At 32.7% G+C, this 23,085-nt stretch overlaps 4 protein-coding genes across 5 annotated transcripts; 3 read left to right on the plus strand and 1 right to left on the minus strand.

Annotated features, from left to right (window-relative positions):
* Positions 1 to 4,408: 4,408 nt before the first annotated feature.
* Positions 4,409 to 9,431, plus strand: LOC145752186 (uncharacterized). 2 transcript variants are annotated; one of them, XM_082568413.1, is made up of 19 exons: positions 4,409 to 4,696; positions 4,969 to 5,094; positions 5,243 to 5,384; positions 5,473 to 5,534; positions 5,592 to 5,646; positions 5,810 to 5,952; positions 6,039 to 6,113; positions 6,209 to 6,309; positions 6,389 to 6,448; positions 6,517 to 6,716; positions 6,852 to 6,963; positions 7,041 to 7,117; positions 7,177 to 7,215; positions 7,287 to 7,349; positions 7,648 to 7,735; positions 7,907 to 7,966; positions 8,039 to 8,125; positions 8,196 to 8,340; positions 8,677 to 9,431. In XM_082568413.1, the coding sequence occupies exons 1-19, from the start codon at positions 4,547 to 4,549 to the stop codon at positions 8,797 to 8,799; spliced, it is 1,908 nt and encodes a 635-aa protein (XP_082424539.1). In that variant the 5' UTR covers positions 4,409 to 4,546; the 3' UTR covers positions 8,800 to 9,431. The 2 variants fall into 2 exon arrangements, with proteins under 2 accessions (XP_082424539.1, XP_082424540.1); XM_082568414.1 differs by having other exon boundaries at positions 7,907 to 7,954.
* A 236-nt stretch (positions 9,432 to 9,667) lies between these two features.
* Positions 9,668 to 12,724, plus strand: LOC145753465 (uncharacterized). The gene has a single exon (XM_082569875.1). The coding sequence runs from the start codon at positions 9,668 to 9,670 to the stop codon at positions 12,722 to 12,724; it is 3,057 nt and encodes a 1,018-aa protein (XP_082426001.1).
* Positions 12,725 to 14,183: 1,459 nt separating this feature from the next.
* LOC145753681 (radial spoke head protein 4 homolog A-like) lies at positions 14,184 to 18,075 on the plus strand. The gene is made up of 9 exons (XM_082570103.1): positions 14,184 to 14,350; positions 15,126 to 15,342; positions 15,509 to 15,671; positions 15,748 to 15,836; positions 15,914 to 16,076; positions 16,482 to 16,657; positions 16,950 to 17,159; positions 17,252 to 17,472; positions 17,758 to 18,075. The coding sequence occupies exons 1-9, from the start codon at positions 14,235 to 14,237 to the stop codon at positions 17,984 to 17,986; spliced, it is 1,584 nt and encodes a 527-aa protein (XP_082426229.1). The 5' UTR covers positions 14,184 to 14,234; the 3' UTR covers positions 17,987 to 18,075.
* A 13-nt stretch (positions 18,076 to 18,088) lies between these two features.
* On the minus strand, positions 18,089 to 22,124 carry LOC145753682 (eukaryotic initiation factor 4A-III). The gene is made up of 10 exons (XM_082570104.1): positions 21,939 to 22,124; positions 21,104 to 21,176; positions 20,802 to 20,931; positions 20,085 to 20,217; positions 19,637 to 19,770; positions 19,193 to 19,420; positions 18,938 to 19,053; positions 18,740 to 18,856; positions 18,529 to 18,647; positions 18,089 to 18,232 (listed from the first exon to the last, which is right to left on the minus strand). The coding sequence occupies exons 1-10, from the start codon at positions 22,093 to 22,095 to the stop codon at positions 18,210 to 18,212; spliced, it is 1,230 nt and encodes a 409-aa protein (XP_082426230.1). The 5' UTR covers positions 22,096 to 22,124; the 3' UTR covers positions 18,089 to 18,209.
* Between the last annotated feature and the right edge of the window lie 961 nt (positions 22,125 to 23,085).

A 23,085-nucleotide genomic window follows, 5' to 3' on the forward strand; every position in this document is an offset into this window, starting at 1 on the left:
AAAACTTGCATAGTTTTAACACTACTTAATAGTTAGGTAGGTAAATAAACTCAAAATTTAAACCAGGAAACCAGTTTTATTAAAATAATTTCACTTTACAGAAAATAATTTAGGCATTACTGACATTAAAAAATACGATATTAAAAATCTATAAAAAACACTTTTTTTTAACTTTGCTTTCAATTTAAATACTTTTTGAAATGAAATAGAATAGTAATATGAAGATAAATAATCTAAACAAAGTATGATTAAATTTAGTATTTTTGTAATCACGTGAAAAATAACTACTTATATATTGTTATAACACTTTCTATTTCAGCACGGCAAATTGGGCAGCACTCCAAATCCTGTTCCATACATTTTTTGCAAAACATCGCATGACCACACGGGACAACCACAACTTCACCAGATTTTCCTGACATACAGATTGCGCAAACATCTGAGTTAATATTTGAAACATTGCTTGGAAAATCTTCTGGAAAACATGCCGAATCCACAGGTATGTTAAATTTCGATGGCCTTGCCTCTTCCTCATTTTCACTACTATCGTCGGATGAAAAATTAGGAAGAACTACACAAGGTAATCTTATACGCCTGGATATTCGTTCAAAATCAAACGGAAAAGCAGAATTAGCAATAAAATTCGACGATGATGGTATATGAGAACCAGATGTAGATGGCACATAAGACGAAGACGGCATATTAGGCCCAGACAAAGATGACACATTAGACGAAGACGGCATGTTGGTCACCAACGATGAAAGCACAGTAGACCCAGACGTAAATGGCACATTAGTTAAAGACGGCATATTGAACCCAGACGAAGATGGCACATTAGTCAAAGACGACACATTAGACAAAGATGGCACATTAGACGAAGACACAGTAGACCTAGACGTAAATAGCACATTAGACAAAGATGCTATATTGAACCCAGACGAAGATGGCACATTAGACGAAAGAGGCACATTGGACGAAGGAGGCACATTAGACGAACGCACAGTAGACCCGGACGAAGATGGCACATTAGACGAAGGAGGCACATTAGACGAAGAAGGCACATTAGACGAACACACAGTAGACCCAGACGAAGGTGGCACATTAGACGAAGATGGCACATTAGACGAAGGAGGCACATTAGACGAAGGAGGCACATTAGACGAAGACACAGTAGACCCAGACAAAGATGGCACATTAGACGAAGGAGGCACATTAGACGAAGAAGGCACATTAGACGAACTCACAGTAGACCCAGACGAAGGTGGCACATTAGACAAAGGAGGCACATAAGACGAAGGAGGCACATTAGACGAAGGAGGCACATTAGACGAAGGAGGCACATTAGACGAAGATGACATACTGAACCCAGACGAAGGTGGCACATTAGACCCAAACGAAGATGAAACAACATTGGACAACGTCACAGGTGCTACCAATAATTGGCTTGCTAAAATATCATCATCACCTCTGTGGTCGTCACAAATATAATTGCCCACATGATGTTTCGCAGCTTTCAAAAATTGAAAAACTGTATATTCCCCACGGGTAAGCCGCTCCTTGCAGGCCTTTAGCCTGCCATCTTGAAGGATGTATTTCTTTTGCTGCCTTGATATGCTTAAACCCCGTCGCAATCGTAAAATGTCGGCTTCTTTGTTTTTTGTTATTGTTTTAAGCTTTGAAATAAACGTAAATATTAATACATGGTGCTTTATTTTTTTTTTTAGCACAGCGTGAAAACTTTCTACGCTGTTGTTTGTTCGTCTAGGCTCATCAAACACAGACAAACGATTTACACCGACTCGTTGTAACCAGTACCGTTCAACATAAGTAAATAAAGTTTCCAATAACGAATTATTGTTATTGCTTCGTAACAATAAAAACCCTTCGCGGATTAAAGAAGGTGAAAGAAGAGAGATACACATAAGCTTTTTAACTGTAGATTGTGTCTCAGTATTGGATCGAAACAATGTCGACAATTCAAGATTATTAATTTTTCTAAGTATACACTGAGTGTAGTGAAACCAACAGCCATGTGGCTGTATATTTGGGAAACATGACTCCAATGCGGAAACGGAAGCCGCTTCAAAATCGGACATTACAGATGAAGGAGAAAAGGTGGGAGATAAGTTCATTAAAAACCTAAAAACTTCTTTATACAAAAATTGAGTTCGCGTTGACATTAAAATAAATGCTATGGGAAATGTGTGGCCAATGCAATCGGCAAAATTGTGAATAATTGGTTGAAAAGTAATGGCACAGTCTTAAATGTACCATCCATGTATATGTGTACTGATGATGACAACATTTGTAACTGAACATCGCTTACAAAAATAAAAGCATAACCTCCATTGTCGTTACGAACTTCTCCTCTATAAAAAGTGTAGCCGTCATCAAAATTATCGATTTCATAGCGCCGCAAAGCAAAATCGATTTCACTTATAGTTTGTGGAAGAGATGGCAACGACTTTCTTCTTCTCTTCAACATTGAACTTTCTATGTCAGTAAAAGAACATGTAGCACCCACCGAAGACTCATCGGCTACTTCTTCAAAAATGTGTTTTAAAGTTGATCCTGATGTGTCTTGTTGTGCTCTTTTACGACATTTCGCTTTTAATTTTAGTTGTTCAATTTCAAGACTAGAATCGTGATCGCAGTGTTCAATCTTATTAAAAAAACATTTTTAAATTTTAACACGTAGTAAATTTATTATTTTACTTAATTATTAGTGTGGCATTTTGTTAAATTCTTATATAGTTTATGTTTAAGCGGTAATCAGTAGCCTACACATTGTTTAGCCTACGAACAACAGACAGTAACTAATACTGAAAGCTAAAAACCCAACGAGATCAATTTAACGTATAAAGAAAATAGAACTTAATAAAATACTAATAAATATTTAACTTACAGATATACAAAAAATTATTTTCAATTTTTCCTCTTCCTGGACAATGTCGGTAAATACATTGCAAATATACAATTCCAGTAGACGTACCGTTGGATTTATAAGCAAATTTTTCATTTTGACAGCCAACATAAATATTTCCTCTTCCTTTTTTAATTTTATAAAATTCCATATTTAAAAATATTACTCTTAGATGTAATTTAATAATTTAAAATACTTAAATGACGCATGAGTTTGTTTGGGAACATGCATTATATATTGCAAGAACTTTAAGGCAAACTGCGCATTAAAGTTATAAGTATTTATGTTTTTTTTAGTTACAATAACCCAGTAGCTAACGATTACTTTTTTTTATATACTTTAAACACAACTTTTTTAGGTTTTAACTTGTTTTAGTTTAGTCTGAGTACGAAAATCGGAGCTGTAACGTCTTTTTCATTTAAAAAATATATCTATATAAAATTTAAACTATAATTTTGCGTAATAAAAGCATAAATATTAATGTAATATCTATAATAAAATTAAAGCTTAAAATAATAAATATACGTAACATTGTTAATTGATAATTAATTGTTAAAATAAACGTGTCTAAATTGAAACTTAGAACTTAGCAAAATTCGTACACACAAGCTTTAATAAAAAAATTTTATTATCACTTTCTCTAAATACTTCTTTCGGACCATATTGTTACAACTGGACGAATGATAAATGCATTTTAAGATTTTTACGCAAGTTTTTTTTTACAAAACTCTTTGTTCAATTATTCCCTTGGGTCGATATCCTCAAAATGCTATGTCAGCGGGTTTTTTGTTAGTGGACAACGTGTCTCCATCTATTTATTTTCGTGAAGTTAAAACGCCGTAATTCCGCCATTCCATAATTCTAAATTCCGCCGTTCCTTTTTTGCTTTCCTTCATTTTCCGGTTCCTTCATTTTCCGTTTCCTTTATTTTCCGTTCCTTCATTTTCCGTTTCCTTTATATTCCGTTCCTTTATTTTCCGGTTTCTTCTTTTTCCGTTCCTTCATTTTCCGTTCCTTCATTTTCCGGTTCCTTCATTTTCCGTTCCTTCATTTTCCGGTTCCTTCATTTTCCGTTCCTTCATTTTCCGGTTCCTTCATTTTCCGTTCCTTCATTTTCCGGTTCCTTCATTTTCCGTTCCTTCATTTTCCGTTCCTTCAATTTCCATTCCCTCATTTTCAGGCGACCCTTTTTTGCAACACTTTATGACGTAACAAAATGATTACTTGCTATTTCGCTTCGCAAATTTTGACATTGATTTATCCTCGAAATGGAAATTTTGGCCTATAATGAAATATTAGTTTTCACGACCAAGTCTCGTGTTAGTTTTGCATGTTAGAACATTAATTATTAAAATTTACCAGTATTTATGCTTTAAATTTATTTGCTGATTAATTATAGAATGAACCTTAATTTGCTATATCTAGTACATACAAAGTTATAATAAGTGCTTACCTTAACCAAGTTGTAAACAAAGTTGACCTAATGTAAAATCCCCTTAACACTGCCAGACTGCGGCAGAACATTGAGGACCAGGGCGGTAAAAAAATTATCAGATAAATATTCCAGACATGAGAAGCTTTATCTAACTTTTTTCTAGTAATTACACGCCAAACATAGTTAAAATGTCAGGTTACTGTCAAATTGTAGTCAAGTTGGAGTTGGGTCACGTGGCACAAGCAAAAGATATTCCCAGTTTAAGTGGACATACTCATGATTGGATGGTATTTGTAAGAGGACCGGACGGGATTGCTATTGAAAATTTTATTGAAAAGGTAACTGCATTGCTTTAGTTACTAAGGTAGAAAAGTTGGCACAGGCAACAGGGTGGATGACTGAATGGGATTGGGTGGTTGTTTTAAAAATGTCTATATTAACTTATGCGATATGTTTATTTCAACTTAAACTGTATCCCTCATTTTTCTAACCTTGTAAATTAATGTAATCTAATATATACCACTAAGCTACATTATTTAAAAATGTTCTGTATTACAACATGAATGGAGTTATACAATATTAGAAACCAATACCTAATTTTGTTTTAAAGGTTGTTTTTTGGCTACACGAGTCATTTGAAATTCCAAAAGTTGTTGTAAAACAACCCCCATATGAAGTAAAACAAAGTGGTTATGCTGGGTTTAATATTCTTGTGGACATTCATTTTAAAAACAAGGTTAAAATATACTTTTTTATTTTACCATTTAAGGATATTTGATAGATAGTTTGGTACCTATTTAGTAAATATATATTAATAACCTTCTTATGTTAACAATAACTATAAATTTAGTAAGTTTTCATAATATACTCTATTTTAACTGTAGTCGGAACCGAAAACAGTTAGATTTCACTATGATATGTTCTTACATATGGAGAACATGCCCCCTGTAAATCACACAAGAGTTGAAATGTTAACTTTTACAAACCCATCAGAAGAATTTAAGAAGAAATTGTTAAAAGCTGGTGGTATGAAGAACTAATTTTTATATTTTCAAAAAAATTTAATTTTAATTTGTTAAAAGAAATGTATTTAATCAATTTAATCATATTTTAGGAGTGGTTAAAAACGAAGAAATTCATCAAATTAAAGAAAAGAAAAGTCATAGAAAAAATCTAGTAAGTGTGTTTACTAAAATAAATTTATATATATATATAACAAAACTTTTTATCTAGGAAAGAAAAAGTGAGGAAAAACAAAAAATGTCTTCAGCAAAAGAAAAAAACTATCGTAAACTGATTACTTTGTTTATTGTATGACTTAAAACAAAATGTTTTAAACAGGATTTAAAAAAAAAATTAAAAATTAAATATACAAAATAATAAAAGTTTTATAACTAAGCAATAAATTTAAATTTTTAACTGTTATTTCTGACAAAAAAAGTTATTTAAAGGTTTTGACGAAGTTGAAAACAGGGCGAAACCAACGGAGAAAATTCATAAATCTGAATCCAAATCTGTCAAGTCAAAACATGGTGATAAAAGACGAAATAGCGTAACTGATTTCGATTCAGCAGATCGAAAAAAAAAGACGAAAGTTAGTTTGTTGGCCCTTTGTTATTCTTTGTAACGAAATTATTTAACACTTTTAAATTTTTTACAATTATTGCCAAACACTTTTAGATTACAGATTTAGTGCCATCTCCACATTTTTCAAGCATCGAAAAAAAGCAAAAGGAAAAACCTAATAAATTAAAAGTAAGTTTAATTACTTTGAAGTTATTAAACAACTCAAACAGTCTTAAAACTAATTTAATGTTTTGCAAATTTAATTTAGTTTTAAATTATTTTAGATAAAGATTGAAAAATCTGGATCACCAAGTTTGTTTTCAAGGGAAGAAAGTATAGATATTAAACAACTTAAAAAAAAGGAACCTAGTAAAAAGGAAAAGAGGTTTAAAGTGAAATATTGTTAAAAATGTGCTGTTGTTTTAATTTGACTTTATTTAATTGAAATTTAAAACATAAAACAGATCTGAGACCCCTGTGCCCAAGAAATCATCCAAGCATGAAGAAAAAAGAAAAAGGGAAAAGTGAGAGGGTTTTTATGAATTTAAATTGCTAATTAAAAAAATGATTATTATTAAACAATTTATTTTAGAAAACATTCCTTAGAGATCAATCAATATAAACAAAAAATGGAACAAAAACCCAAAAAGCGCCGAACCATGTCATCCGGAAGTGATCAAATGATGACATCACAATCTGATAGTGATTCGGGTAAAAAGAAAAAGAAGGAAAAAAGAAAAAAGAATGTTTTTAATGATACCATATCAACTGGCAATTCTTCGTCATTAAAAGGTTTATAAAATTTTTTACGAAATATATCAGCTTTATCAAAGGTTAAATAAAGGAGAAAAAACTTTTTTTACCAATTAAGGTTAACATTAAAACTTAAAATTATTTTTGAAGTTGATGCAATTATTTTTTTACTAGAACCAAAAAAACATAGAGACAAGAAAACAAGAGTGACCTCAAGTGGTGTAAAACTTCACATCAAAACTTTAAAAAATCCGCATAATAAATCAGAAAAAAAAGAACAATTAAGGTTTTTGTTTAAATAAATGTGTAGGTATTTAATTTTACTTAATTTTTTTATTTTTACCTTGAAAATATAATTTATAGAAATCAACAAGGTTTAAATCAAAAAAAGAAACAAACTGTTTCAGAAAAAAGAGCTCCAATTTCCAAAGTTAGAAAAGGTGATTTCAAAATTTTTAGAAACTCAGGAATTAAAATTTAATTTCATCATTTTTTTTAGTGATAAAAGATGATTCTTCAGATAGCTTATCCAGTGATAGTAAGTTTAATTTTGTCTGTAAATGTTTTTCAACAGAAACAGTTTTAGGATTTGTTTAAACTTGTTTTTAGGTTTTGATGAAACTGACAAGGAAGAAACAAAATTCAGTCAACCTACAAAACATAATAATGAAGGTAAGAACAAAAAAGCTTGCCACGTGTCATAGTATAGTGGTTAAAATACTTCACTTAATATAATAACATGTGTTTATTGATTTGATTTCCACTTTACCAATTCTTTGCCAAACTAAAAACCAACTGGCAAAATATTTATCTGACAAAATGCTTAATATCCAAAACTGCCTTAGGCAATTTGGCCTGGTTTGGGTTAACTTATGTTTAGCCTATGTTTAACCTGCAAAGTCAGCCCAGACCTGTAGTAAACACTTTATAAACAATGAAAGTATGAATATAACAAATTCTTAAATTTTAGGTACTGGTAAACTAGGTTCCCGTTCGACTTTAATACAACCAGATTATGATACTAGTGATAGTTCATCTGTGTGTTCCGTTGAGGATAGGTAAATTTTTTTGTTGACTAAAATTTTTTTCTTTAATAAGTATCTCAATCTTGTTAACTTACCGACAAGCTTTTAAAGATATTACTGTCTTCTTTTACTATTTTTAATGAATTAAAATTATTTAAGTCAATTATTTTTTTTTTTTTTCAACTTTGAACATTTTATTTTTAGTGAAAAGTTAATAAATGTAACTGACAATTCATCATCAGAATCAGACGGGTATCAAAAAATGTACAAATTATTTTCTAATTTTTATAAAAAACTTTTATAAAATCATTTGATTTTAATTTCCTTTAATTTTAGGGAGAATGGAAACAACGAATTTGTAGAGGTACAACAAAATAAAAAATTAAACAGACCAAAAGAAACTTACGAGTCGCCACAACCAGTGTAAGTTTAAATAATCAATATTCATTTTTAATTGAAAAGCAAAATTATTAAAATGACTATTTTGTTACAGACCCGAGAAAATTCATTCTTTAGTCACGGTAACAACAGGCCCAGAAAAAAGTTTTAATCCAAGTTTAACCGAAGAAATTTTTCAACAGTTACAAAAACTCCAAACTTTATTATCAAATATCACAGACCAGAATAAAGTTAAAAAAGTAAGCGTTTTTTTTTTTACATCAAAAATTAAATAAGGTGTTTGTCGTAGTGCCCTTGAGTATGGTGCTAAACAGTACAAACTCCTGCTAAGCCCAAAACCAAGCAGGCAGTTTGATTATTTGGCAAAATACCTTGATTATTTGGCAAAATACCTAAGCAAATCAAGACTTGGGTTAGGTAACATATGTTACCCAATGTATAGACTGTAAAGTCGACCTTTCCACCTTAAAGATAAATGTATACGCAAAAAATAAGTCAAATATTAGTTTATCACCAATGCTAGGATTAAAGTTTTATAATCGCAACGTTGCTTAATCTTTTTTTTGGTTTGATAGGTAACTTCAATTTTACAAAAAACTGGCAACTTTTCCATGACTGGGACAATTATGAATTTTGATTTGTGCTCCCTTGATAAAAAAACAATTCACAAAATACAAAAACAAGTTGCCGCATTATAAAATACAGTCGTAGTCGTATTAAATACGCAAATTGTTGTATTTTTAAACTAATGGTGCAAATACGCTTGAAATACTCTACGAGCCTATATGTAATTTTGTATCAAGATAGTTTACAATAGCTTGATCTTTGCAATCATTCAAGTAATTAAAATGCAATAAAATTTGTTCCGCTTTATATCTGTTCAACACATTTAAATCACGAATTAAAATTGTAAACTTGTTGTGGGTATTTAAATTATATTTAAATAAATTTATGCGGAAACTTAAATTTTCAAATATATTTATTGCAATTTTTTAATGCTAAAAATCAGTGCTAACAAAAATTAGAAGTTTTTTACATGCCATGTTAAAAGTACTAAAGGAAACTTGCACAAGCAACGTTGTGTGATGGTTACAACACTTAGCCTCACAACTTGCCGGTCTGGATTCGACCCCAACTGCTTCCATGTCGTAGCGTCCTTGAGTAAGGCGCTAGAAAAGGTACACTTTCTTATCAGACCAAACAATCAGCAGTTGTCGATCATCCACAGTAATGTTTCAAACTTCAACTCACGACTAGGTCGGGGAAACCAACGCAACTCTGTGTTTAGGCATAGTCCATGGACTATGGTTTAGACCGTAAATGCGCCTTCGAACATCGTAGTAACAATTAGCAAAATCAATTAATAACCGTTTATCCTTTTTTAATTTTTAATAAACTTACTTTTTACTAATAAAAATTTGAATATTTGAATTTTCAAATATTTTTGTTATTTATGTTCGGTAAATTTATATTGAATCAGTAGTGAACCCGCACAAACCAGAGAAGCTTAGAATAGTTTTTGACTGTGCGGCAGTGTGCCACGGTGTATCGTTTAATGATGAACTTATGCAAGGACCGGACTTGATAAATTCTTTAGTTGGCGTGCTGTTGAGGTTTCATCGTGATAGAATTGCTATTGCTGGTGACATTCGCCAAATGTTTCACCAGGTCTGTGTAAGCAAGAAAGATTGTGATGTGTTTCGCTTTCTTTGGTGGCCGAATGGGGACATTAGCAAGGAGCCAGTCCCTCATCGTATGTTGGTGCATATTTTTGGAAGCAGAAGCTCACCCTGTATAGCAGCTTTTAGTTTGTTGCAGAGCGCAAAGGATTTTGGCTCACTTTATAAACATGATGTAGCTGATGCTGTGAGGCATAGCTTTTATGTCGATGATTGTCTGATTTTGATGAAGGACGAGAACGAGGCAATACAACTTGTTAAAGGGTTAAGAGAAATGCTTCAACGTGCTGGGTTTGAGTTAACCAAGTTCATATCGAATAGTTCTTCAGTGTTGAATTCCATTCCAGTGGATGATAGAGTAACTAGTCCTAGTGAACGGGAGCTAGAGCATGATATGGATGAAAGAATCCTTGGAGTGAACTGGAATGTTCAGGATGATGCCTTTAAGTTCAAGGTTCAGTTAAAGGAGAACAGCTACACACGTCGTGGAATTTTATCAACATTAAACTCACTGTTTGATCCATTAGGCTTTGTGGCGCCTGTGACGTTGGAAGCAAAAATTATTTTGCGGGATCTTGTGGATCAGAACCTTGGATGGGACGACCCGATTGGTGAGCAAGAAGCTACAGGATGGGAAAAATGGCTTCTTCAATTACCCAATTTAGATAAAGTTAGTCTGGAACGGTGTGTTAAACCAAATAATGACATAGAAGTTACCAGGCGGGAGCTACATGTTTTCTCTGATGCCTCTAGTGATGGTTATGGCGCTGTGTCTTATTTCAGGTTGATTGATGTTGAGGGAAATGTGTTCTGTTCATTTCTAATGGGAAAGTCTTACTTAGCACAGCGCAATGTGCTAACAATTCCACGCTTGGAGTTAATGGCTGCTGTGGTTGCTGCTCGAATGCACAGTTTTCTAAAACGTGAGATGAAATTAGACGACTGTGATACAACCTTTTGGTGTGACTCACAAGCGGTGTTACATTGCATTCGTAACAGCAAGAAGAGATTCAAGATATTTTTCGCTCACCGGTTAAGCGAAATTGAAGAAACAACTGACATAAATGCATGGAGATTTGTGCCAGGAAAGTTGAACCCGGCAGATCAAGCATCACGTGGCATGACAGCTGTGTCATTTCTTAAGTCAGGAATCTGGTTGTCTGGTCCATCATTCTTAAAGCTTAGTTCAGATGCTTGGCCTGAACGAATGGCAAGTACAGTTGATGCATTTACTGATGGTGGTGTCATTAGATCTGAAGTTTTATGTCAAGTGGGGGTTGAGCTGTTGGCTCCTATGGATTGTTTGATCAACCGTTACTCTTCTTTGCATGCTCTGTTGAAGTCTACAGTGTGGTTGACTAGAGCCTGCCAATTTCTGTTGGATCGTTGTCATGAAAGAAGAGCCGGTTCAATAAATTTGAGTTCAATTTCTAAGCTGGAGCTGGATAAAGCTGAGCTTTCACTGGTGAAGTATGTTCAACGTCGATGTTACTCTGCCATGATGAACAGAGATATCAAGATTCGAGATGCAAAGACTATGCCTTTGTCTTTGAGAAAGTGTTCTCCAATAATACAAGATGGGGTTATTCGAGTAGGGGGTAGACTGGATTCAGCTCCAATCCCTTATGAACAAAGGCACCCTGCTATTCTTCCTAGAGACTCAAATTTGACAAGACTTATTGTCATGAAATACCATTGTGAGACTGGCCACGCTGGATTGAATCACACTGGCTGTGCTTTACGTCAAAGATACTGGATTGAAAATGGCAGTTCTGCCATCCGCTACGTCTTAGATAACTGCCTTCATTGTCGTAGGAGGTTTGGGAGGCCTGGGCAGCAGTACATGGCGGATTTGCCGCCTGCGAGAGTCCAAGTGGGTGAACCACCTTTCACTCATACGGGTGTTGATTGTTTTGGTCCCATTGCGGTTCAAAGGGGACGCAGTTCAATTAAACGATGGGGAGTCATATTTACGTGTATGACGTCACGTGCAATACATTTGGAAGTCGCCTATGATCTGACAACGGATTCCTTTATTATGTGTTTTCGTCGTTTTATGCTAAGAAGGGGTTCTGTATCGCATATGTATTCCGACAATGGTACGAATTTTGTTGGAGCTGAAAGAGTGTTACGAGAAGCTGTTGCATCTTGGAACAAGATGTCTGGTGGCAAAGAGTATGAACAAAGTCATTTGATTTGGCACTTTAACCCACCTGGAGCCAGCCACTTTGGTGGAGCTTGGGAGAGGCTTATTCGGTCTGTACGACGTGTTTTGACATCCACACAAATAGGAAAATCACATACTGATGAGACGTTGTCATCTTTGTTTGTGGAAGTGGAAGCAATTATCAATTCAAGGCCACTTACTCCAGTTTCGTTTGTGCCGGGAAGTCAAAAACCGATAACTCCCAATGATCTGCTGATGGTAAATCCAGACAGAAATTTGCCAATAGTTTGTTCCTCCGAGAAGGATTCCTATGCTGTGCAACGGTGGAAGCAAATACAATTTTTAGCTGATAATTTCTGGAAAAGGTTTGTTAGTGAATACTTACCTACAATAAATCATCGAAGCAAGTGGCTTTTTGGACGAAGAAATTTTCAATACAATGATATTGTTCTGGTAATCGACAACACGATGCCGCGTTCACAGTGGCCACTAGGTAGAGTGGTAGAAGTCTATCCTGACAAACATGGTGTTGTACGAGCAGTTCAGTTACGAACGCAAAATTCCTACATAAAAAGGCCTATTGCAAAGCTGTGCCTTCTGGCCGAGTCCAAGAAGAGTGTTTCCTGTGATCGAGAAGCAGCGGAAGATGATGATAGCAGTGAGGGTGACTGCCCTGATGATGATCCTAGAGTTCGAGTCGAGATTCTGGTAAACGAGGATCCGGAGGAGGTCCAGGAAGAGAACAGTCCCAGTAAAGGGGCTGTTGAGTCGCTTTAAAGCGGCGCTGAATGACTTTTGTGTTTAAACGCATATGTGTTTTTGTAAATATGTACTCCTTTCTTTCGTTCATATTTGGGGGGAGTGTTAAATATGCGTTTTATATTTGTTACATTTGGCAACCCTGAGGTTTTATAATCAGGTAAGGTTTTTTAATACTTACCGTAATTTCATGGCTATTATTTTTATCGTTCTAGACTGATAGGCTATTTAAAAGTGATTTAAAGTGTTATATGTAATTACTACCTTTCCTACTGTGAGACTATTTGGAGTAGTGAACTGATACGTACGTTTTTTGATCCATAATTCGGGCTTGTGAATTTTCTGGTAATTACATTTTGCATTATTATTAAGTTATTCTGTGTTTATGTTTTGTACTAAATATCTCTTTTACCTTTATCAGGAACTTATTGGGTAGTTTTATCGTCTGTGACGTATATTTTCATGAGCCAATATCTGCCATTTATTAGGTATTTATGCCTTTTATTGTTAATGTGCCTAATAGGGCTTTGCTATTACAGCCTTTTTCTTTACCTTACCTTTTCAATTGCTAATTACAGATTGCTTGAATTAACCACGATTACACAAGTTGACCTTTGTATCCATTGTATAAGTGGCTTGCTAAACGTGTCGGTAAGATGTGTTTTGACTTCGATATTCTCTGTATTATGTTTTTATTATGTGGTAACAATTAGTTATATTGTGATCGCTTATTTTTCTATAGCATTATTGACTATAGCTGATTTATTTTGTAGAAACTGTCAATGAACGAATGTGTTTGTGTGTGAACGAAATAAAATTGTTCATTCATGTGTGCGACTAAAAGCGGGGTCAACTTTAATAAAGCAAGAATAGTTCAATCAGTACAAATAGTCTTATGCTAAATACCCTCAGTGCATGGCCACTTAGCACTAGAAGAGAGGGCATTTAACAGTATTGTCATTAATATTTAGGCTTTTTATTAATAATTTAATTTGGAATAAAAAAATAATTATGAGGGCAGATTTCTTATTGCACTATTGCAAAATATGCAGCCGATTTTTTTGCAGTGAAACTTCTACCTCATCCTAGTAATGCAATATCCTCTTTAGGTAATCGTTTGGTAGTTTGTAGAGCTGAGACTAATGAATCTTTTTGACCCATTTTCTGTCTTTTTAGCGTTTTTCAATATTTTTTTTAATCATGCATTTAGTTGCTAACCAATTACGCTGATTAATTAAATTAAAAAATAATTCTTTATCGCTACTAGTGGCGGTTAATGTCTGTCGTTACCATAGAAACAGTTTTGTTTATTTTACATTCTAACGACTATCCAACTACAGTAAGCTTCGGGTTTCATGGCGAAATGTACTGTATGCACGTTAATGTGCTAATCAAAAAGATATTCAATTAAAATTTAGCTTAACGCATATTTTTAAAATAAAACGTTGTAATATATTTTAATGTTATTTACAGCTGCTGAACTTGTTCATTGTTAAAAGTATTTTAGCTGTATAAACAAAACTAAGGCATGGCAGCTGTAGATGCTAATGAAACGCTTAATATACCAAACAACCAACGTGAACTTGAAATTCAAAATGCAAAAGCCTACATGCTACAGACTAGCACAAAATCAAACACAAATTTGTAAGTGTATTTTTGCGCATCCATACCATGTCGATGTCAGAGTAACCTTAAGAAGGACATTATTACCGGCAGCGTGGTGTAGTGGTAAGATCACTTGCTACACTACACTTGAGGTCGTTGGTTCAATCCCCACTGATTTCATACTGTAGCACCCTTAAGTAAGGCGCTATTAACGGTATGAACTCCTGCTAAGCCAGCACTTTATCAGCAGTATAATTATCGGGCAATTATAATCTATAATATTCCAAACTGCCACAGGCAACTTGAGACTGGGTCAGAGTAACTGATGTTACTCTATGTTTAAGTCGCGAATTCGACTTTCCCACATCAAGGATAAAGATATAAAAAAAAATTACTGGTACAAACTACTGTCAAGCCTAAAACAAATAGATTATTAAATAAAAATAATTATAAATATACAAATCTGCAATAATTATAAATCTACAAAGACAACTCAAGATTGGGACTAGGACTAAGTTGGACACTATGTTTAGGCAATAAACTTGGCTTTTATATTGAGGATAAAAGTATGCAAAAAAGTTAGATGGACACCAAATGTTGGGTTAAATATCAGACAACATGCACCTATGCTTATTAATACTGGAAATGCAACTTGAGTTTAAACAGATGGCCTTTTCATATCGTTTATAAGTAAATTCAAGCACAACATCTTAATGAAGAAATTGAGAAACATTTATTATCCAAAATAAAGTTGTTACCTTTTTCAACTTAACATTAATAAAATATGACAAAATCATATTTTAACAAATTTCAGGTACGATCACCTATCGAGTATTTTAACAAAGGTTTTGGATGAGCGACCTACAAATGTTGTAGACATATTTGAAGATGTTAGTAAACAGATTAAACGGGAAAAGTTTGTCTCCAATGTTGATACAGTCAGGGATGAATTTGAACCAAGTACTGAGTTTCATCTTGCTGAAAAGCAAAAATCCTTATTTGAAAAATCAGGAGATGCAGATGCAGAAATGGTATATTTTGATTTGCCTTTTTACTTTTTGTAAAGGTTAAATTTTGTGTGTTATATTTCAATTTCATCTACTGGTTTTTAAGCAAATGTAAAAGTTCTAAGCTTTAATTACACAATATGGAATATTTAGAATTTTCACTAGGCTCATTAAAACCATAAAATCTTAGGAAGCTGAAGAAGAAGTTGAGACGCCTCTTCCAAATGTCATGGAGCTCGGCTTCTTTTTTGAGCAAGCTGGAGTAGGATTGGGAAAAGAGGAAATGTATCGGATCTTTCTTTCACTTAAACACCTTGTGGATACTTATCCCCTTCAAACTGTTAGATTCTGGGGTAATTTTTTGTTTGGTTTAAAAATTAAATAAAATCTAAAATGCATAAAAATCATTTTCCATTTAAATGCTTTTAGGGAAAATTCTTGGAACAGAATCAAACTACTTAGTTGCAGAAGTCCAATACAGAGAAGGAGAGGAAGAAGAAGAAGAGGAAGAGGAGAAGGTAGTTACTAATTTATTTATGATAAATTTATGTACTTTTGTATAAATATTATTTACCAACCTTTTATCCATTAATAGGAGGAAGAAAAAGAAGAGGAAAAAGATGAAGATGAGGAGGAAGGTGAAGGAGGAGAAGAAGATGACATGCCCAAACCAGATTACAAACCACCAGTTGTAATTCCTAAAGAGGAAAACAGAGCAGGAGCTAACAAATTCATCTACTTTGTTTGTAATGAACCAGGTAAAAATTTTTGTTATGTGTTTTGCATGGACCAAATTATTGTCAAAAGTAAACATTATAATTTTATATAACTTTATCCTTGATGTGGAAAAACCTACTTTACCACCTGAAAATAGAAAAAACATTCACCGACCCAGTCTAAAGCTTCCTTTATCGACCCAGTTTCAAATTGCCTTAGGCAGGTTTGGATAATATCTAACATTTTACCAGATAATCAACTAACAAACCAGTTTTTTGACATGCCAGAAGTTCGTATCATTTATGGCATTTGAGAGCACTACAATATAAAAGCAGTGGAAATTAAATGACCTTATGTTGTAAAACAAGTTTTCTAACCAATACACCATGCTGCCAGCAAAACGATTCATAATTACTAAATATTTTGGTGTTTGTATCCGTTTTTAGGAAAACCCTGGATAAAATTACCGTTGGTGACCCCAGCACAAATTGGAGCTAGTCGCAAAATTAAAAAATTGTTTACTGGATCTCTCGAGGCACCAGTTGTAAGCTATCCACCCTTTCCTGGCAACGAGGCGAATTATCTACGAGCACAAATAGCAAGAATTTCAGCTGGAACCCAGGTGATATAAATTCTGTTTCACCTAAATCTGGTCTTGTAAATTGTAATAATTACTTATTTTTCAATTTAACATACTTCCTGGGCTCTACTGGCTAGACTGAGGTTTATTTATTAAAGTTGTTTATTAATTAACACAGTGTTTTTAAATGCAACAGCATTAAACTTTAAAGTGCTGTTACTCATTTTAAATTTAGTTGTTTAGTATATACATTACTTCTCTAATCCAACAAATAGTAATATATTTCAAATTTAAAAATGTACTTTTTTATGTAACAACTTAATTACTGTTGTAGGTAAGTCCACTTGGATATTATCAGTTTGATGACGAAGAGGAGGAAGAAGAGGAGGGTGAGGGTCGCACAGACTTTGTTGAAAGCCCAGACTTTGAGGGAATCCCCCTTAGAGACTTGATTGACACTTCGTTGTCCAATTGGGTGCATCATGTACAACACATTTTACCGCAAGGAAGAAGTATCTGGTTTAACCCAGTACAAAAGAATGAGGTTGAACTTATATTCTTTTTTTAATAATCAACAATGTTACAATATTTTGGCAATAATTAAATTAAAATATATAATGTTATCGACTTTTTTAGGATGAATTTGAAGAAGAAGAAGATGAAGAGGAGCGGGAAGAACCTGATGAACCAGAACCAGAGGTTGGACCTCCTTTGCTTACTCCCCTTTCTGAAGATTCGGAGATTGACAACATGCCTCCATGGACATGCAAGTTAACTTCTAATCTTATACCCCAATATGCTATAGCTGTACTTAAGTCAAACTTGTGGCCCGGTGCAGCAGCTTATTGCAATGGAAAGTAAGTTTATTTTAAATATATTATTACGTGTTAAAGAATGTATATATACACTTTTGCCAGAAACAAGTACATAAATTTGGTTGCCAGTCAATCAGTACTTTCTGTACTTAGGTTAATTTGCACAAAACAATACAACCTTCGGCTCGAGTTTATATTTTACCACAGTGTTATGAGCGTATACCTAGCTTTAAACGTTTGTTGGCTAAGATACCTTAACTTTAAGTTTAGTACAACACTCTACCCTCTTGATTTTACACAATATTTTTATTGCCTACTTTACTTCAGAAAATTTGAGAACGTGTACATTGGGTATGGCCACAAATATGGTTCTCAAAACTACAGCCCAGTTCCCCCACCACCAATGCAAAAAGAATATCCAAGTGGTGCTGAAATTACAGAAGCAGAAGATCCGACTGTGGAGGAGGAAGCAGCACTTAAAGCTGCACAAGATGAAGCGATGGCAGCAGCTGAGGACATGGAAGAAATGGAAGAAGAGGAGGAGGAAGATGTTTAATTTGTAACATTTTGTTAAAGCTTTTTTTTTCACTGTATAATATTTTGCATATAATAAATTTTTTATAAACTAAAGAAAGAATATTTAAGCTGTATTAAGTAGTTGAAAGTTAAACTCAAGGTTACTGTACAAAAATGATTTTATTTACATAAAAAAGCACTGACAATGTAAAAACAAATTCTCAGAAGCTTTCTGCTACTTCATTGTTTTCAAGCCCAACAAATCATTCTGGAATAAGATCAGCCACTAAAAAGGGGAAAAATCAGAAATTTAATTAAAGTTTAAAAATATTTATATAAAGCCTTTTCGAATAACCCAGATTATTAATGTCATTTACTACTTTGAAAAAAGGGAACATAGAAAGTTCGTGCAGTTGACACAACCCCCGAAAAATTAAAGTTAAACTAAATGATTAAGGTTATCTTTGAAATAATATATATAACTTACTTCATCTAATAGGGTTAAATGTAATTGTAATCCCTAAATATCATATTCTATTGTTGATTTTATTCATAGCAATTAAAATTGTATAGTAAGCTTACCATTCATTGGCATTTCATCAATTTGAGTAGAGTAATACTGCTCGATATCCCTTAAAATTCTGATGTCATCATTTTTTACAAAACTAATTGCAACACCCTTACGCCCGAATCGACCAGATCTTTAAAAAAATAAAAACATTAAAAAATACTCAGCAAAAATTTTATTGTTTATTTTAGAATAGTCTAAAAAAAACTTAAAAGTTATGTTTACCTTCCAGTTCTGTGAATGTAGAGTTCTCTGTTGTTTGGAAGATCATAGTTGATAATAAGCGAAACTTGAGGAACATCTAAACCTCGAGCCCACACATCAGTTGATATAAGCACACGACTGTTAAAAACAAAATAATAAAGATTAAAATTGACACACACAAAAATTGTTATGAAAATACGAAAATTGTCAAGGAAATACCTTTGCCCTGATCTGAAGTGTTTCATAATTTCTGTTCTCTCTTTTTGTGGCATGTCTCCATGCATGGCTGAAACTGTGAAATTTGCTTCCCTCATCTTTTCAGTAAGCCAATCAACCTAACAACACAAGTAAAAGTTTCTGTCCACAATTGTCCAACCAAGTATGTTTCCACAACTGTTTTAAGTATTTTTTATACAAAATGTTTTTACCATTTCAACCACAAATGCCAAGGAATAGTATAAATTAAATATTAACCTTTCTCTTAGTATTACAAAAGATGACAGCCTGTGTAATAATGAGCGTGTCATAAAGATCACACAATGTATCAAACTTCCACTCTTCTTTCTCGATAGCTACAAAAAATTGTTTGATGCCCTCAAGTGTCAATTCATCACGTTTGACAAGAATACGAATCGGATCGGTCATAAACTTGTTTGTCATTTCAAGAATCTCATGGGGTAGAGTGGCACTCAACAACACAACCTAATTGAGAAAAAAAAATTAAATTAAATTGAAAAAGAAGGAAATTATTTTTTTAGGTAAAACAAAGTCAATAAAATACAAAAAAAAAACATTGGATCACTTGTACTTCACATCCTTTGAAAAAAATTAGAACTAAGAATCGTAAAGTACAAGTGATTCCAACAAACTTTAAATCAGTTGTGTATTTGGTGCAAAAAATAAGAGTTGTAAATTAACCTGAATAGCAGGTGGCAAATATCGATACACATCATAAATTTGTTCCTTGAATCCTTTATTGAGCATCTCATCTGACTCATCCAGGATTAACATTTTAATTGAGCGGGTTCTTAAACTTCGTCTTCGGATCATATCTGACAATAAAACACAAAAATGACTAACAAAAAATTAAACAAAAACACAAAATTTGGTAATTAAAATACAGATTTAAGTACAAATTGTAAATTTTTAAAGTAGTAACAGGAAAAAAAAAACTTATCACATTTAAAATAAAATTAAAAAAACAAGCCAATGTGTAAAAACGCAATTTTAAAAGGTTAATTAAAAACAAAAAAATGTAGGCCCACCTAAAGCGACGTTTTTTTATTAAAATCTTAATTTTATGTTAACAAATAAATTTATTTTTTAAGACTTTAGAATTTGTTGGCTAAAGCCCTATTAAACTTACCAAACACTCGGCCTGGTGTCCCTGAGACAATATGTTGTCCATAATCCAACTTTCTAATATCCTCTCCAACGTTTGTTCCCCCAATACAAGCATGGCACTGCACTGACATGTAGTCCCCAAGTGCAAGAATAACCTTGAAAAATAATAATAGAGCTTAATAACTTAAAAATATTTTTATTGTTTAGTAACTTAAAAAATATAAAAAAAAGAATGTATATAAGCTATAAATATGTTAAAATTTAAAAAAATGATTTTTTTGTGAAATTTATTTTAACATGTGTTATATGTTTAACTTATAGGTCTAAAAAATAAACAAATCTGCTTTTTGCGGTGTGCAAGTATATAATAGCATGCAAATATAGGACAAAAGTTAAATCTATATTTTGACAATTGAAATACTGACTTAGAGGCGAGCTATCAACTAATTTTCCTAAATTAAACTTTTGCTTAATTTATAATAACTAGTCAGTTACTACCATGCATGCTGCATTTTAATTGTGATTATATGGTTGCACCTAATACAAATAGGTACAACAAATAGACCTTTTTTCATTTTTAAGGCATTTGGAAATATATTATTAAATTGTGTCAAAAACTCTAAAAAATTTTAAGCAAATTTTAACATATTGGTATAACGTTAAAACAGATTTTTAAACTTTAATTTAAATTTTTTTAATAAAGAATAATGTGATTAAGCTTAAGTCGACTTTATCATACTTTTTGAATTTGCTGAGCCAATTCTCTAGTGGGGGATAAAACCAAGGCTTGTGTATCACGAAGTTGAGTGTCAATCATTTGAAGAACAGAAATTGAGAAAGTGGCAGTTTTACCAGTTCCTGACTGTGCTCTTAAAATAAAATTAATTTTAACAAACTTGTTTTAAAAACTTTAATAAAATGATAACTTTATTGTGCTTGCATTTTCTTTACTAAAACTTCAAAAATTGAAGAATAATTTCACAAATTTGTTATTCAAAAAAGTGTATATTTGTAAAAGTTTTTTACAATAAAATAACATACTGGGCGATAACATCCTTTCCTTTCATAATTTGTTTTATTGCTCTTTGTTGAATTGCAGAAGGCTTCTCAAATCCTGTAAAAATATTAATAAAACAAATATCAGGTTTGAAGTATAGCCACATAAACCATTGCTATTTTATAATTTAACTGGTTTGAAAAAGGTTTAAATACGTAAAAAAATTTCAAATGTTTATGTAATGGGCCCAATTTTTAAATAAATGCTTTATTTCAGTTTAACAATTATTAAAACCTGCTTGGTGTATTGTTAAGAACACTTGACTTAGGGCTACTGGTTTAATTAACAGTGCTTCCATGTTGCAGTACTAATATGTAAGACGCAATAAACAGTACAAACTCTTACTGAGCCCAATACTAAAAGGCAGTTTAATTTTTAGACACTGCCAATAATAAGAATTAATAAGTTAATCGAGACGGTATCACAAATGTTACCCTATGTTTAGGCCATAGAGCGGAGCTCTATTAATGTTGTCCGTCAAATTTTGGCAAAATTTTTTTTACTATTACCTAATCTTCTTTTGTTAATTTTGCCCTTTCCGCATTTATGTTAGTACCAGCCATTTAAACAGGCGGATGATGCTAAGAGAGCTCCCATAAAACCAGTCACACATGTTGAGGTAAAATAACACAGAAAACATATTGGTTGACAGTTGTAGCATAGTAGGTATTTAATGCATATCATATTTATTGGCTATATTATAAAAGGCTTTTTTGTGAAATTCGCCAGCAACTAGGCGAACACTTTTTCCATTGTAGTATATTTTATCAATACCCATAAAAAAACGACCATTTTCCACTATTTAGTTGAATTTCTTACCATAAGCATAAATTCCACGAATTAAATCTTCTCTTAGGTTCATGGAATCAAATGTGGGAGAGACATCTACTTCTTCCGAAGTTTCAAATTGAACTTTTGTCATATCATTTTCTTGTTTAACGTTAGCACGTGCGTCACCACTATTTCGCGCAGCCATGTTTTTTTAATACGTGAATTATCGAATCTATAACTAAACAAAAAATAGTCATTACTAAACAAATTTGTTGCAAAAACAACATATACAAACAAAATAGAAGGAGACATTCACATAAAAACTAAAAGGACTGCCTTATCCCGACAATTTTAAAACGCAAATCTGCTGGCAAAAAGCCGGAATTTTCTGCTAAAGCTTGTAAAAAACACAGAGTTGCCAAACTATTATTTTAAATTTTATTTAGTTTTTTCGCGCATAAAAGTATTAGGAAAATATACAATAAATAATATATTAATGGTACTAGAAAAAAAATGAGGAAATTAATTAAATGAATAAAAACAAAATATAAATACTGAAAGTTTTCGTAAAAATTTTATAGTATACTATGGCAGTTACTTTTTGCGTAGCATACATATAATTATACATAACATCTATACCGGATTTAAAGCTAAATCATTAGTTATCCAAATTTTTTGTATTCAAGAAGCATGTTTTTATTTAAATTAAAAAAACGACTACAGGAACAACATATGTCACATCACTTTTTATGCACAACTGCCCACTTTAAATTTTTAGAGTAAAATAAATACCTATAAACCTTTCCCCAAATTTTTAGGTTGACATTTATTTTTCAAATTTCATTTTTTTGCCTTCCTTACTTTTACCCCTTTTGATTTTTTTTGCCTTACAACAAAGATTACACAATATTATTGTTATTGTAGAATGTAGGATCATCGCAAGTCACATACAACGGGGACGCGGGATTTGAGGGAATGGAAAATGAAGGAACGGAAATTGAAGGAACGGAAAATGAAGGAACCGGAAAATGAAGGAACGGAAAATGAAGGAACCGGAAAATGAAGGAACGGAAAATGAAGGAACCGGAAAATGAAGGAACGGAAAATGAAGGAACCGGAAAATGAAGGAACGAAAATTGAAGGAAAGTGAAAAAAGGAGAGGCGGAATTCTAAAAAAAATAAAACGCGAAAATAC

The sequence above is a fragment of the Corella eumyota genome, chromosome 5, assembly GCF_963082875.1.
Source record: "Corella eumyota chromosome 5, kaCorEumy4.1, whole genome shotgun sequence".
NCBI classification, from domain to species: Eukaryota; Metazoa; Chordata; class Ascidiacea; order Phlebobranchia; family Corellidae; genus Corella; species Corella eumyota.

Excerpts from the sequence above, each read along its gene's own strand:
- LOC145752186 (XM_082568413.1), top strand. The coding sequence starts at position 4,547 with ATGTCAGGTTACTGTCAAATTGTAGTCAAGTTGGAGTTGGGTCACGTG. Across the intron at positions 5,535-5,591 it reads AAAGTCATAGAAAAAATCTA|GAAAGAAAAAGTGAGGAAAA; the intron begins GTAAGTGTGTTT and ends CTTTTTATCTAG. Across the intron at positions 6,114-6,208 it reads AAAAACCTAATAAATTAAAA|ATAAAGATTGAAAAATCTGG; the intron begins GTAAGTTTAATT and ends AAATTATTTTAG.
- LOC145753465 (XM_082569875.1), top strand. The coding sequence starts at position 9,668 with ATGCAAGGACCGGACTTGATAAATTCTTTAGTTGGCGTGCTGTTGAGG.
- LOC145753681 (XM_082570103.1), top strand. The coding sequence starts at position 14,235 with ATGGCAGCTGTAGATGCTAATGAAACGCTTAATATACCAAACAACCAA. Across the intron at positions 15,672-15,747 it reads TCAAACTGTTAGATTCTGGG|GGAAAATTCTTGGAACAGAA; the intron begins GTAATTTTTTGT and ends AAATGCTTTTAG. Across the intron at positions 16,658-16,949 it reads GAATTTCAGCTGGAACCCAG|GTAAGTCCACTTGGATATTA; the intron begins GTGATATAAATT and ends TTACTGTTGTAG.
- LOC145753682 (XM_082570104.1), bottom strand. The coding sequence starts at position 22,095 with ATGGCTGCGCGAAATAGTGGTGACGCACGTGCTAACGTTAAACAAGAA. Across the intron at positions 19,054-19,192 it reads TTTGTAATACTAAGAGAAAG|GTTGATTGGCTTACTGAAAA; the intron begins GTTAATATTTAA and ends TTGTGTTGTTAG. Across the intron at positions 18,648-18,739 it reads TACATTCACAGAACTGGAAG|ATCTGGTCGATTCGGGCGTA; the intron begins GTAAACATAACT and ends ATTTTTTTAAAG.